The 16,186-nt window shown below is 45.8% G+C and overlaps 1 protein-coding gene across 1 annotated transcript in view; it reads left to right on the top strand.

Moving 5' to 3' along the window:
• The first annotated feature begins 1,657 nt into the window (after positions 1–1,657).
• Positions 1,658–16,186, top strand: part of LOC139049637 ((3R)-3-hydroxyacyl-CoA dehydrogenase-like) — a 50,905-nt gene continuing 36,376 nt past the window's right edge. The window contains exons 1-2 of the mRNA XM_070525286.1: positions 1,658–1,937; positions 12,534–12,727. Of these exons, the coding sequence (XP_070381387.1) occupies positions 1,787–1,937; positions 12,534–12,727 (345 nt within the window). The 5' untranslated portion in view covers positions 1,658–1,786. The remainder of the gene's footprint in view (positions 1,938–12,533; positions 12,728–16,186) is intronic.

The following is a 16,186-nucleotide window of genomic DNA, read 5'->3' as shown; positions in this document are numbered from 1 at the left end:
GTTTCATTACACAGCAACTAACGTAGCTAAACTTGAAGCCGTACAAAGAAAACCGCAAGGTTCATTCATAGCAAATATCGTTCTACTGACTTACCTTCACGTCTCTTAGCTTCCTCAGGCCTCAACACATTATCGACGAGAGCAAAACAAGGCCGACTAAAATTCCTCTTTCAAATTCTGCATCGTCAGTATAAAATTCCTACCACCCAGTACATGTCTTATTCGAAATCTAGAATAGCACGGCATCAACACGAGCATACGCTAACCGAGTATTCCATTTGTAATGACGCATTCAGGTACTCATTATTTCCTCAGGTAATCAGAGAATGGAATGAACTTAACTCTTCATTAACACCAACAAACTCTTTATCCGTGTTCTTCTCGCAGCTGGAGCTGATCACAAGAGATTATTAACGGCTTCTAATGTTCCCTATTCTCTTTATGTTAAACTGACATTACTTAGAAACAAGAATTGCATGCACTTGTTTGTTCCCAAATATTTCACGATTTTGCTTTGTCTATGATGTGCCCCAGTTGTTGTTGATATTATATTGCGTAGTTTAGTGTACTATTTGTATAACTTATTGTTTGCTGAATATCGTTGCTTTTTCATTATTTGTGTAGCTCGCACGTGTATTTATGTACGGAAAAGAAAGTGTTCATGCCCGTCTGCTAGTCTCTCGGGTGAGAGCGGCAGTATTGTAAAATAAATAAATAAATAAGTTTGTAACCTGCACTCATAACGGTGTCTATGCTATTCAACTTTCGTGCAGAAGAACGTATGTTGGTCGAACCTGCAGGTGCGTCAATGAGAGAGTAAAAGAGCATTTATATAACGTCACTAGCGTAATATCGGGTCATTTAGGTTTTCATTGCAACCAATGTTTGAAAGTACTTACATTCTGTGTAGTGCTCAAAGCAGGATGACAAGGGAGATTGTGGAAGCCTGCGAAACTGCAAAAATGGCAGGAAAGGTGCGTGAGCAAGCCATCAATGTCGCTATCTGAAAAGGAGATACGGTTCCTTGGTTTATCTTCGTATCCATTGCAGTATGTATTTTCACCGTGCCTTGCACACATGTATGGTTCATCAATATGCACCACTGAATGGTGTTGTTTTTTTTTCTGTCACATTTGTTTCCGCTCGTATGGTATATATACATGGATGCGTGCGAAAATAAAATCTATAGTTTCAAGTAAAGCGCTTTCGCTGTTTGTCTGTTTCTTTCTACGTCCTCTTTCAGTCGCGCTTATACACTCTATCTTGGATTCTAACCAACCAGCCCACCAACGTGTTTTAAGAAACAAGAAAGTAGGCAATACATTCATGACACAGGCACTTGAAGTCTCGCTCTGTAGTAGTTAAAGCCACCTTGTTCCTCGAGGTATCGTTAAATCGCGGCAGGCCAGCAGCGACTACAAAAACACGTCAGCTCTATTTGTGCTCAAGCAGGATTGCCATGCCCTTCACTGGCTCGGTGTAAAAACACAGTTATCTGCGTCCATAGAGGCGGACACGATTTTCTCAGGGCCTTTATTTTTCGCGCCGCCAGTGCAAAAGAGCAAGAGTGCCCCATCGCCGATTGCATTGTTTGTGACGAGACCTTCATCTCAGTCGGGTAATCTGAAACATGGACTAAACGTTGCAGGCAGGTATTAAAGAACAGATAAGGGGCACATGGAGTTCACTGTAATCAGTGTACTTTCGTGGGTAGTCTGCCGTTATATATCCGTCACTCATTTTTTACTGCGGTAGATACAGGGGGCTTGCTTGTAGGGTAGACGAAATGACTCTCGGCGGCCGTCTTGCTTTAGTGACTGGAGGCACTAGTGGCATCGGTGAGGCCATCTGCCATGCTCTCGCCGCTGAAGGAGCAACGGTGATCGTCGCTGGCAGACGACTCGATGTCGCCAGGAAAGTGGTCCAGTCTCTGCCAGGTAAGCGACCGAAATCGTCATTACCATAGGTTCGCTCGAAAAGACCGTGCGTTTCCTTGAAGTTGCCGCTTGCTTTATTCAGAAGCTTCTTTTTTCTACTCCTTCTTCCGAACGGGCTTGTTGACGCTGGGAAAAGCCCAGTACACCATGTGCGACATATTGGATTATACAGGTTACCCGCGAAACTATGTCGCGCCTAATCTCTCTTCTCTTGGACGGATATACACCGCTGAAAGTGCTATAGTATATTTTTATTCAAGAACATCGTCAGTGCAAGCGATTATTTTTGATGATACAGAAGATTTTCTGAGGAAGCCGGCGCTACTTAATTTATGCAAATGACTAAAATCCAGCAAAGGAGGAACAGAAATATTGGGAGACCCCATCCTTAACTTGCTCTCTAAGTGCCCAGACGCGCTCTCAAACCAGCAAGCTTTCTTTCTCCTACGGTGCAATGCCAGCTCCGTTGAATAGGTTGGGTGCTTTTATCGCTCGAGAGGAATACCAAGTAACACCTAAGAGCCCAATCAGGGAGCTAAGAACGTTAATGGTCCTCATATTTAGGAATAAACAACCCAAGTATGTTTCCATTCGCTGCTTTCGAGCGCGCGAGACGATTGGCTGCGGTAAAACAAACTGTAGAGTGATATGACCTTCATATTATTCTTCTTGTGCTTGATTGTCTAACTCCAGCAAGCGTTTAGAGCAGTGTTTTTTTTTTTTAACAGGCGCGAGCTGACTCCTTAATCACACCTTTCCTTAATTCCGCCGTTTCTAACATCTACATTTAGCATACAAGAAAGCACCGCCTTCAGTAAAGTCTACTTGAACGTCACTGACTTGGTGAAAGCTAATTATTACGGCGTGGAATTTCCGAACGAAGGCGTGTATACGCACTGCAGCAGGCCATATATGCACTGGCTGCATTTGCAAAAAAGCCCGTGTTCTGCGAAAGGGAGAATCACGAGACTTGTTTATTACTAATGCAGTCTTCCTTAGGTGCAAACAATTAATGAGTACATTGCAGCTCGTATCGTCTTATGCTGTCCTTGGCCCCTTTGCACATGTGGGGTCAAATTCACAAAGCTTTTCACGCGTAAGCGCTATGTGCCATTCGCCAGTAGCCGCCTTCTCAAATGACACTTGCCACGTGAGAATTGGCTGGAATTTTATCATACGAAAAATTATGCGTAAAAGCTTTTTTGTCAATGGGGGCCAAGAAGTGTTGCAAAACTATTGCGACCCTGCCACTTTTATTTTTAAGTACCCACTCATTAAACTGGAAGTTGCTGATATCTGCAATGGATGCCGGAATTTCACATACGAAGCTATCAGTCCAAATGAAGCGAAATAAATACATGAAAGCGGCGCTCCTATATAGTGACTGCTTTTTAAACAAAATACTCTTGACAATAAGTGTAACGGATATTCATTTGACAACCTTACATTAGATTGACGGTAGCTACAGTAGTGTGCATGTTTATGAGCGACGTATTTGTAGGACTGTGTTATTAGTGAAATTGCGCAATCGTAAGGACAATGAATATTCCAGAAAAAAATACCTTTCAACATCGAGGCGAAAGTTTAATCGAATGTCCCGAAATGCTTAATAGTATTGCGAAAGTCGTCGCAGACACCTTTATTGTGGAGGAAGCCGAACAAAAAAATAATAATAAAAGGGAGCATTCCGTGATCCCATAGCCTCGGCAAGGCAACGCCCTCTGACGCCGCCCCTCCGGCTTTCCGGGGCAATGGGCGTAGTGTCTCTTTGGTAGGATTCGTCCCACATGGTTGCTGGACCATTCGAGATTGTCTGGAAAGTGGCAACGTTGAATGGCGCCTGCCGCCACAGGCATGGAGGCACGTAGGTAATAACGGGTGGTTTTCTGTTACCGCGCCAGTCATTCTTCACTTCAAATGCATTGCCTTCAAACGTGGAGAAAAGCCGGGGCACCTCACCCATGAAAACCGAGATTTAAAAGCGTCACTTGCCCTTGCTGCCGCGGTTGGCGGTGTCGCCAGTACTCTAGCCTCGAAAGCGGCCCAGAACGCCCGAACGATGTCTATTTTCCCCACGCACTCACTTTGTTTCTTCAAATCAGCTGTTGTGCGCCTTAAACTGCGGTGCCTTATTTCTCGTCAATTTTTCTCCCGCTGTACGTATTTCACCTAGGAAGAGACGAGATGTTTTCAGGACACCTCCTTGTCGTGCTTTCGCTTAGTACAAGGCTCTGCTGTTTGTATTTCGGTTAGAGAGATATAAATATCAGTAGCCTGCACCCCGAACACCTAATTCCTCACATTTCCTTCATGTTTCGTGCACTGTTTTGTAACTTTGTGTGGTGCGATGTCGTTACACTATTGATACGCGCCTGTTGCATGCTTGCCGGTCTGCTGAAAGGCCGAATACCGACTAGAACGACAGCGACGACTGCAATTTGCTGCCTTAAGAATAGGCCGGCACGGCCTTTAGTCTACATTCGGTTTCCGTGGCTCGCCGGTTCGTCGTTAGGCACACTAAGGGACGATGTTTTTCCCCATAGGAAAAAATTAGCTTTGGACTCTGGACACTCTCTGTGCCTGTTTTCGGGGTCGAAAAGCGTCATTGTTTCCCAAAGTACGTCCCCAGACGAGACGAATCGCCCTTGGATGGGTAGCCTGGTTGCAGGCACCCGTTTGTGTAGCGAAAGGCTTTCTTGTTTCCCAGAAACCACTTCGAAACGCAACCAGTCGTCCTGTGGCCGTCGCGGCTTGTTGGGTACAATGCCGGTTAATTACCCCACGCCTTCGTTCTCTACAGCCTTGGCGCCGGTCGGTATCTTAACTGGCGAGCCGTGTCTCCGTAAAGTGTGGTGTTTTGTTTCGGTGCGCTCCCTGACTGACAGAATACAGACTGCACTGCTTCGCACGCTTGAACCTTCACTAACCTCGACCTGTGTTTGTCACACCTACCATTTGCGCCTATTCCGAAACCATCGCAACAAACCCAACCAAAACTAGCCCACTAGAATCTACCGCTTACCTATCACGTGACTAGGACCTACTTCTCAGCTATATTCTTTATTACTGGTCTTCAAGATTGCCACGTGACGGTCTCTCCTAATGTATTCCGTCCTGTATGACTTTACCCAGGCGAAGTAACCGAAAAAGTCAATTGTGTAGAGAGATTGTAGTAATGTTTGCGGTAGCAGAGGCGCGAGAAAATTTATCTGTCCTTGTATTGGCACGACACTCAATCACCAAAGGTAGTTGAGTTCCGAGTATCAGTAAACTATTTGACAATTTCAAGAAAATGAGCGCGGAACGTTTACACGGATTCTGTGACGTGTTCTGGGCAGTCCGAAATGAGTAGAGTTGATTTAAAAGAGTTTTCATTGCTGCTTTGAACATCCCAATAGAAGTAGGCGACCATTTGATACATTTTAGCCTGTTCTTTCAAGGAATAAAAATACTATCCTGAACAACGGAGTGCTAATTCTATGCAAATTGCATGAACACAATGGCCTCATCTTTCTTTATAGTACCTTTCAGCCCCCACAAATATTTCGCTTGCTGCTTTCTTACAAGATAATAACGTTTCAAATGCTCTATAACTTTCTCTTTATTCACATGGGAATCTGAGGTAGGTCAGAGGGAGAGCGGTCTCAAACACTTCTGCAACGCTCTGCTCAGAAAAGGTCCGCCAGTACACAAAGCTTTCCGAAACGCCAAGGCATTCGTTGAAGTGAAGATGCACTGCTAGTTAATGGTGTGTTATGGAGCATGTACCAAAAATTTATTTTGTTACCTAAAAGAAACATTATTCCAATTAAATGTCCTGAAATTAATTGCTATGTGACTTTCTATGAAACACACTTCCTTTCATATTTCATGGTGGCCTACCTGATTACGGAATTTACTGCTTAAAACATGCACGTAAATTCGCGATCATTATTGTCCTACATTCCGTGGTCATTGCATGCCAAACAATTTTAGTCAATTATTTGGAGCCATGACTGCCAGGAATAGTTTGGATAAATTTAAACATGCATAAAATCCCAGAAAGGCTACAAATCGGCCTTTTCCCCATTATAAAGGCATGAAAATAAAGTTATGGCGTACAATTTTAGGCATCGCGCAAAGCAAAGCACAATCCTTATAAAACACTCAGTGCCCCTCCACTCTGTGAAGAAGGATGAGCAGCGAAACTGTATATGTGGGCCCGTAATGGTCAACTGAACCTCCGCCACGGAACAGCCCGACATTGCACTATTATCGGTGTCGGCCCACGTATGGGGAGCACTTAACGCCTGCTTTTCCTTCACCGCAATGCGCTATCTTCGCGATCGGATACCAACACGGATACGATCCTGGAGTGAACTAGCCCTTAACAGCTTCGCTGTAAGGTTTCATAGGAAATAGCCGCTTTCTCTGAATTAGGTTTCTTTTGTACCGTTCTGTTCATGTAGATTTTGTTTTTCTTTTCAGCGTAGAATTCAAATCCCGCTCATGCGCATAATTTTCTTGCATGAAGCATCTCGATAAACAAAATTTTTTTAGGCAGACTAAATGCCTACAATTTTTGAACAAGCAATCGGGAGCGTTTGAATTACCTACTAGCTCAACATTCATAGCCCTTACAAAAATTTCCGTTAACCTAAGTTGAAAAGAATTAGTGCATCATCATCATCAACTTCTTCTTCTTCTTCTTCTCCTTCTTCTTCATCATCATCATCATCATCATCATCATCAGCCTAGTTATGCCCACTGCAGGGCAAAGGCCTCTCCCATACTTCTCCAACTACCCCGGTCATGTACTAATTGTGGCCATGTTGTCCCTACAAACATCTTAATGGCATCCGCCCACCTAACTTTCTGCCGCCCCCTGCTACGCTTCCCTTCCCTTGGAATCCAGTCCGTAAACCTTAGTGACCATCGGTTATCTTCCCCCCTCGTTACATGTCCGGCCCATGCCAGTTTCTTTTTCTTGATTTCAACTAAGATGTCGTTTACCCGCGTTTGTTGCCTCACCCAATCTGTTCTTTTCTTAACCCTTAATGTTACACCCATCATTCTTCTTTCCATAGCTCGCTGCGTCGTCCTCAATTTCAGCAGAACCCTTTTCGTAAGCCTCCAGGTTTCTGCCCCATATGTGAGTACTGGTAACACACAGCTGTTATACACTTTCCTTTTGAGGGATATTGGCAACCTGCTGTTCATGATTTGAGAATGCCTGCCAAACGCACCCCAGCCCATTCTTATTCTTCTGGTTATTTCAGTCTCATGATCCAGATCCGTGGTCACTACCTGCCCTAAGTAGATGTATTCCCTTACCACTTCCAGTGCTTCGCTACCTATCGTAAACTGCTGTTCTCTTCCGAGACTGTTAAACAATACTTTAGTTTTCTGCAGATTAATTTTCAGACCCACCCTTCTGCTTTGCCTCTCCAGGACAGTGAGCATGCATTGCAATTGGTCTCCTGAGTTTCTAAGCAAGGCAATATCAGCAGCGAATCGCAAGTTGCTAAGGTATTCTCCATCAACTTTTATCCCCAATTCTTCCCACTCCAGGCCTCTGAATACCTCCTGTAAACATGCTGTGAATAGCATTGGAGATATCTTATCTCCCTGTCTGACGCCTTTCTTTATAGGGATTTTGTTGCTTTCTTTGTGAAGGACTACGGTGGCTGTGGAGCCGCTACAGATATCTTCCAGTATTTTTACATATGGCTCATCTACACCCTGATTCCGTAATGCCTCCATGACTGCTGAGGTTTCGACTGAATCAAACGCTTTATCGTAATTAATGAAAGCTATATATAAGGGTTGGTTATATTCTGCACATTTCTCTATCGCATGATTGATAGTGTGAATATGGTTTATTGTTGAGTAGCCTTTACGGAATCCTGCCTGGTCCTTTGGTTGACAGAAGTCTAAGGTGTTCCTGATTCTATTTGCGATTACCTTAGTAAATACTTCGTAGGCAACGGACAGTAAGCTGATCGGTCTATAATTTTTCAAGTCTTTGGCGTCTCTTTCTTATGGATTAGGATTATGTTAGCGTTCGTCCAAGATTCCGGTACGCTCGAGGTTATGAGGCATTGCGTATACAGGGTGGCCAGTTTCTCTAGAACAATCTGACCACCATCCTTCAACAAATCTGCTGTTACCTGATCCTCCCCAGCTGCCTTCCCCCTTTGCATAGCTCCTAAGGCTTTCTTTACTTCTTCTGGCGTTAGCTGTGGGATTTCGAATTCCTCTAGGCTATTCTCTCTTCCACTATCGCCGTGGGTGCCACTGGTAATGTATAAATCTCTATAGAACTCCTCAGCCACTTGAACTATCTCATCCATATTAGTAACGATATTGCCGGCTTTGTCTCTTAACGCAAACATCTGATTCTTGCCTATTCCTAGTTTCTTCTTCACTGTTTCTAGGCTTCCTCCGTTCCTGAGAGCCTGTTCAATTCTATCCATAATATAGTTCCTGATGTCCGCTGTCTTAAGCTTGTTGATTAACTTAGAAAGTTCTGCCAGTTCTATTCTAGCTGTAGGGTTAGAGGCTTTCATACATTGGCGTTTCTTGATCAGATCTTTCGTCTCCTGCGATAGCTTACTGGTTTCTGGTCTAACAGCTTTACCACCGACTTCTATTACGCACTCCTTAATGATGCCCATGAGATTGTCGTTCATTGCTTCAACACTAAGGTCCTCTTCCTGAGTTAAAGCCGAATACCTGTTCTGTAGCTTGATCCGGAATTCCTCTAGTTTCCCTCTTACCACTAACTCATTGATTGGCTTCTTGTGTACCAGTTTCTTCCGTTCCCTCCTCAAGTCTAGGCTAATTCGAGTTCTTACCATCCTATGGTCACTGCAGCGTACCTTGCCGAGCACGTCTACATCTTGTATGATGCCAGGATTCGCACAGAGTATGAAGTCGATTTCATTTCTAGTCTCGCCATTCGGGCTCCTCCTCGTCCACTTTTAACTAACCCGCTTGCGGAAAAAGGTATTCATTATCCGCACATTATTCTGTTCTGCAAACTCTACTAATAATTCTCCTCTGCTATTCCTAGAGCCTATGCTATATTCCCCCACTGACTTGTGACCAGCCTGCTTCTTGCCTACCCTGGCATTGAAGTCGCCCATCAGTATAGTGTATTTTGTTTTGACTTTACCCATCGCCGATTCCACGTCTGCTCTGATTCGCGCGTGGGCGCGAATCAGAGCAGCCGCCGCAGACAAATCCACGCTCACGCAGCGCTTTCTTTTGACGCGACCGCAGCATGCCTTATTGATGGCTTCTTCGGTGAACAGACCACGCGCGCTTCTGTGATGCTACTTCGGAGCGATCGCCGCAGCGGTAGGCCTCGGAGCGTGCGCCGCGGTAGCGCAACAGAACTTCGCAAACTGCGAGAGTTTTGGGGGCTCGTCAGTTTCTCTAGGCGTTTCATACATCCCTGCACGGAGCTTCTGCAACCACTCATTGACCTTCTTCTTCAAACAAGGAAGCGACGGCAGCTCATTGACTTCGCGTGGCACCATCTGAGATATTTTTCTCGAAAGCTGCAACCTGCTGAGCCAAGCTCAGAAAGTGATGTTCACACGTGTCAATGTGTGTTCACTGCAAAGACTGGGGTCAGAAATATTTCGTGTGTTTCGTGCAAACAACGAAACAAAACTGTATGCGCGCTAAAGCAAGAAAAAGTGGATAATTTCTAAAGATGTTGGTTTCACCAATATAGCTCAATGTAAGTGAACACGCATTTGATGGCACAAAACAAAAACGTCTCGCGTTTTCGTGACAAAAAAGAAAGAAAACAAAATGGCAATATGTCTGGGCCACCAATAGTACGGTGCTTGCTTGGAAAGGAGAATGATCGCCCATCTTAGCATCAAAAGAAATCGGCACCTACTTCAACCCCATAAGCATAAATCATGGCCCAGGGATGGTGTCTGCTCATTCATCGGGGTAGAGGAAGGAGGGTATTCTGTAAATATCCACCTGGTGGACATGTCCATTTGGTCTGCTGCTAAAGTGCCGATTGTCTGTAGGCGCCTGCCTCCTGCTGAAATGCCCCATAGCCCAGTCAATAAGAACATCAACAGCAGACAAATTATATGTGTCCAGTATGGTAGCATTTAAAAAATACGTCGCCTGGTGTCCGAGCGATAGGTGCTTACTATGACATGCAAACGTTGAACGAAGAATATTCAGCATCCAAGATGTTATCACCTGTACATATCTATACAGAAAGCATTGCAAGAAGTTGGGTGGAACTAATGAGTTATTACAATAAAGAACTGAAAATTTTGAGGTACTTTTAGCAGATACATGTTTGCCTATAAATGATCCAGTTCCACAGTTCTCTGTGTATCAGTCGCATCATATCAGAGAAAATAAAGCAGGCGGAGTTGTAGTAGGTTGTGTTAAAGACTCATTCAGGATGATTGTCATTGAACACTTTCGTATAACAATGATGTGGAATGTTAGAGCGTGCACCTAAATAAAAGTATTGTTAGCGTTTTCTGCAGACCCCCAAATGGAGACCAGGCAGCCTTTTGTAGTTTTATGGGAAAACCTTTGACACGATGAACGAGCGTGTAATTATAGGTGATGTGAATGTCATGATCATTGCTGATGAAACATGGTCGGAAATACTCAAGGCACTGTTTTCTCGTTATCGCTGCAGCAATTACGTTATTGTACCAACAGAGGTAACAGTCCATAGCGCTACATTGTTAGTTGCATGCCTTTCCAATTTAAGTGAACATGACGTCAGATCAGGGGTACTAAGAGCATATGTAAGTTACGACGTACCTGTCTTATGTCTTATACGTAAAGACCCTGACAAACAAAAAAGTGGCCCCAAACAGCAATTTAACCCAGTAATCGGGGGAATACTGCAGAGCCATTCAGATATATAATGACACAGGGATAAAGAGAGCTTTCGCTTTGTTTCTGCGAAATGTGCTCGCCTTTCAAGGAATGTCTTTGCTGCCTCAGAGGCTTCATAATAAAACGTAAAAAGATACGCAAACCATGGTACGACAAAGACTTGTACAAACGCAATAAAAAGAAAGAGGCTATTTATTACGCCATTATACGTACGCGGCAGCCTGACATATTCCTGACGTACACCAAAAAGAAAGCGAAGCGTGATTACGATGAGTGCCTTTTCTCGACCATACGAAGCAGTTCAGAAAAAATAATGTGATGGGAATAATGAAACAACAGAAAAAATTAAAACACGCATGCGCACTTGGTACACCTAAACGGGCGAAAATTAGAACGTGCGAGATTGACTAGCTGTATGAACACGGCCTTTTTATTAACGCTGAGGGGAACTCTGCAGACATTGCTATTGCAAGTTTTTCACGCCACGTATGTCGAATTCACTTTTCTTGAAATCAACGTGTCTCGGTGAAATATGTGATCTTAACAAGAAATTAAAGCATCACATGACAGCTGGCGGAAGGGCATTTGCAAATGCAGGATCTTATTCTTATTTTTTATTATTATGGCGGGATTGGTTACGTGCGTTTTAATTTTGATTTCCGTCAGAACAACAGTTCACTACATTAAATTGGGTCATTTCTATAAGTAAAATCGCAATGCTAGACACCAGGGAAGTCCCAAAATAAACCTAAATACGTGTGCATGCTCTGTGCGCCTGAAAGCATATAAGTTGGAAGCATTTACGAACAAGTTGGTGAACCCACGCATATGAGTGCGCCCTGGAGAGCCCGGCTACATTGGGCCGCGTGTCCGGATGAGCCTGCCTGATTCTGGCTTTCGTGAGTGTCAGACTAAGTGAACCAGGCTGCGCTTTATCTTGGCGAGTTTCCTGCAACATTTTTCATGTGGTGAACGTTGTCTTTGGAGGATTCGTGCTCTGGTGGCTATGAGACCTGCTATTAGTTAGGCCTGAGGATATACAACCGAGAATCCCCGAATGTGTCTGAAGCGTGCTGTTGCTGAGCCTAGGGCGGCCACCTACCACCTTCTGTCATTGTGCTCTGGTACTCGGTATATCAAGCATACGACGCACAGGGAAGCTAGACTCAAAACTAATCTTCTGGAGCAGTATGACCCTCCCATAACTGGCATCAAGTTCGCAAGTCAAATGCATCAATATTTGTCTCACATGATCCTGCGATGGCTTGATTTGTTCTTTTATTTAGATATTTCTACTGCATTGCCTTGCGGCGAATCCTACGAGTAGTAATAAACAAGGCGATGGTATGAGTCCGAGTGGCTACAGCTGAGTATATATTTGGTGAACATGAGTGAGCCCTAAGCTATAGGTATACTATATTCTGTGAGAGGGAGACGGAGGGGGGAGTCTCGGCGTGTTCCGCTTATTTGGTTGACTTAAGACGTGCCGTGTTCTGGGTCCGCGTGCGTGTTCGCGTTTGTGCATGCGCGAGTGAATTGACCTCGTTGTGCAACTGAACGTGGTTGTACTTGCGTACTTGGTTGTATCTTGGTTGGCGTACTTTGCGTACCTCGTTGTGCAACTGAACGTGTTTGCCCTTGCGGAGGCGCTTTTAAGTCTCACCAGTTGGCGGCGACGAGAAAGCGTCTAACTAAATGCGCCTTAACTGTGCTGCGCAGGTGAAGCGAAACACACGGCTCTATACTTGGATATCGGCGACGCTTCCTCTGTTGAGAAGCTCTTCAACAGCATCCGCCACGCATCTGCACTTCCTCTCAGCATCGTCGTCAACAGCGCCGCGATTCATGCTGCGGTGCCTCTCGTCGACTGCACAGATGAACTGTTTGACGACCTCATTAGGATCAATTTGAAGGTAACGCTGAACGAGAGAGAGGAGGCGTTTCATTGTGATATTAAATAATAACGATATCACAATAATGATATAGCGCCGCGATAGTATAGCGCATGAGCGCAATCACGTGGTTTTCTTTCATATTTTGCGGAGTTTCTATAAACACCTAAAGATCTCGCCCCGCAGCATGTAAATTGCGTCAAAATATTGGATCGGCCGTTTTCTAATGCCCTCTACAACGCAACGAAACGCACTTGGACCTTAAAGAAATATTAAAAATGTGCATATTTGATCTTAGTTATTCAGCTGAGTTACCGGAATATAAAAAAAATAACCTAAAGAGGGCCACAAGACGGCAAACCATGTGTCGATGGTTTCATTCAGTTTCGGTTAACCACTTTTTTATATTGTTACGGGTAGAAAGATACAGACGGAAGAAGCTATGGACAAGCTATTTACACTGGACTGGAGCCAGAGTGCCAGGCCGACATTTTCTCGCGCCAAGGGCAGAGAGGCACTTCGTCGTCGTTCTCGCGGTGGCTCGTCTCTCGGGTATCTACCGATAATATCGGAATACTACCCCCGGCGGCAACATTGCCGTCACGGTGCTTTTAAATATCCAAGGCACGTGGAGAGCTGTAGGGCTTAAGTCGGGTGACGTGGACAATGTCACTGGTTGTCACACCGGAGGATGTATTGGGCGTGGCTAGAACAATTTCATAGGTGACATCGGTCACTTGGCGGAGCATGCGATATGGGCCGGTATAACAGGAAAGCAGTTTCTCAAAAAGGGCAACTTTACGCGATGGTGACCAGAGCAACACGAGGTTGCCGGGCGCAACATGGCCATCACGGTGACGGAGTTCGTAGCGTCGTTACTGTTTGTCCTGAGAGACTTGTAGACGAACGCGCGCAAGTTGACGAGCATGGACAGCGTGGACGATTGCATCACGCGCATAAGCGCTAGTTGAAGCTGTGGTGGACAGAAGCACGGTGTCTAGTAGCAGCGTCGGTTCACGACCATACAAGAGATAAAACGGGGGAAAGCCGGCAGTTTCGAGACGGGAAGAGTTGTATGCAAAGTTAATGTAGTGTAGAGCCAGGTCCCAGCCACGGTGGTCGTCTGAAACTTATTTGGATAGCATCTTTGTGAGGGTGCGGTTCAAATGCTCAGTGAGGCTGTTCGTTTGAGGGTGGAAGGATGTAGTAAATATATCCTCAATGGAGCAGGCCCGCATGATGTCGTCAGTGACTTTCGCGAAAAATGTACGGCCACGGCCTGTTAGCAATTGACGCGGAGCACCATGTATCAAAATGATATCACGTAGAAGGAAGACCGCAACGTCAGTTGTGCAACTGGTCGGAAGAGCGCGGGTTATGGCGTAGCGGGTCGCGTAGTCAGCCGTGACTGCAACCCACTTGTTTCCTGATGTAGATACCGGAAATGGGCCGAGAAAGTCTAAGGCAACACGATGGAAGGGTTCGGCAGGGATGTCGAGTGGCTGCAGGTAACAAGCGGGGGGCTGGGAAGGCTTCTTGCGTCGTTGGCAATGTTCACAAGCGGCTACGTAACGTCTAATGGAACGGGCAAGGCCCGGCCAGAAAAAACCGCGACGTACACGGTAATAGGTTCGAGATACGCCGAGGTGTCCTGCCATTGGTGCGTCGTGGAGTTCTTCTAAAATGGTTGAACGCAGGTGTTTAGGTACGACAAGTAGGAACTCAGAGCCGTCCAGATGAAGGTTACGATGATACAGAGTACCATCGCGGAGGACGAGGAGGCGTAGAGTGGCGTCGGCCGGAAAGTGTTCAAAACGGTCGATGAGTCGTCTGATGTTGACGTCACGACGTTGCTCGTCGGCGAAATGAAGCAGCTGCGACACAGAGAATACAGAAGCAGCACTGGTAATATTGGAGGAGTCAGGGTTGTCAACAGGGTAACGCGACAGGCTGTCAGCGTTTCGGTGCAGGCGGCCAGGCTTGTGGACCACAGAATACGAAAATTCTTGTAGTCTCAAAGCCCATCGACCAAGCCGGCCTGTAGGATCTTTTAGGGATGAGAGCCAGCAGAGAGCATGATGGTCAGTGACTACGGAAAAAGGGTGACCGTAGAGGTAAGGAAGGAACTTCGCAATCACCCAGACTACAGCAAGGCATTCTCGTTCCGTAATGGAATAGTTGCACTCCGATGGTGTGAGGAGGGGGCTTGCATAAGCAATAACGCGATCCTGGCTACGCTTACGCTGGCCTAAAGCGGGACCTACGCCATGACCACTGGTATCTGTACGCAATTCTGCCAGGGCATCAGGGTCGAAGTGGGCGAGAACGGGTGGTGAGGAGAGAAGAGTGACGAGACGAGAGAAGGCGGCGGCTTCTGCAGTACCCCACGACAACTGTACACCTTTCTTCAAAAGCTTTGTGAGGGATCTAGCAATTGCCGCAATATCTTGAACAAAACGACGAAAGTACGAGCATAGCCCGACAAAACCTCGAACGTCTGCGGCTGTCTTCGGAACCGGAAAGTCTCGAACAGGGCGAGTTTTGTCTGGATCAGGCTGTACTCCGGAAACATCAACGAGGTGGCCCAGAACAGTAATTTGGCGGTGGCCGAAACATATCGACGAGTTAAGTTGCAGCTTCGAATTTCGAAATACATCAAGAATAGCTGTTAGACGCTCAAGGTGAGTGTGGAACGTGGGCGAGAAGACGATGACGTCGTCAAGGGAGCAGAGATATGGGGTACATTTGAAACCACGGAGCATGGAGTCCATTATACGCTCAAAGGTGCCAGGGGTGTTGCATAATCCAAACAGCATTACCTTAAATTTGTATAGGCCATCAGGTGTGATGAACGCGGTTTTTTCTCTGACCCTATCGTCAACAGCAATCTGCCAGTATCCAGAATGAAGATCGATAGAAGAGAAATAGCTGGAACCGTGGAGGCAATCAAGGGCGTCGTCTATACATGGAAGCGGGTAGACGTCTCTGTTAGTAATGTTGTTCAGATGGCGGTACTCTACACATAAGCGCCACGTGCCATCCTTCTTCTTAACCAACACTACAGGTGACGCCCAGGGATTCGAAGAGGGCTCAATGATGTTTTTGTCTATCATTCTGTTAACTTCGCTTTGAATTACTCGGCGTTCCGACGCAGAAACGCGATACGGTCGTCGGTGAATAGGAGTAGCATCGCCAGTAAGAATCCGATGCTTGCAGTAAGAATACGACCGCGTGCACCTGACGTAAAGGGCGATCGTCGAAGTCGAAAATATTTTTGTAGGACGGTAATACTTAAAGGCCTTCAGCCTGCGCAGAAGACACGTCCTTCACAACCATTTTCTGCATCTTGGTATCGGCGGCTGAGGCTGGCACGATGGGCGTGCTAGGCTTGCAAGAAGCATCGGTTGATAACGCTGCCACGTGATGGTCACCGAGACAATCAACGTTGGCAAGGCAAATACCTTGCGGTAGAAGTGGCTT

The sequence above is a fragment of the Dermacentor albipictus genome, chromosome 9 (genome assembly GCF_038994185.2).
Source record: "Dermacentor albipictus isolate Rhodes 1998 colony chromosome 9, USDA_Dalb.pri_finalv2, whole genome shotgun sequence".
Classification (NCBI taxonomy): domain Eukaryota; kingdom Metazoa; phylum Arthropoda; class Arachnida; order Ixodida; family Ixodidae; genus Dermacentor; species Dermacentor albipictus.
The sequence above is the reverse complement of the archived record's forward strand: the minus strand, read 5'-3'. Positions and strand labels throughout refer to the sequence as shown.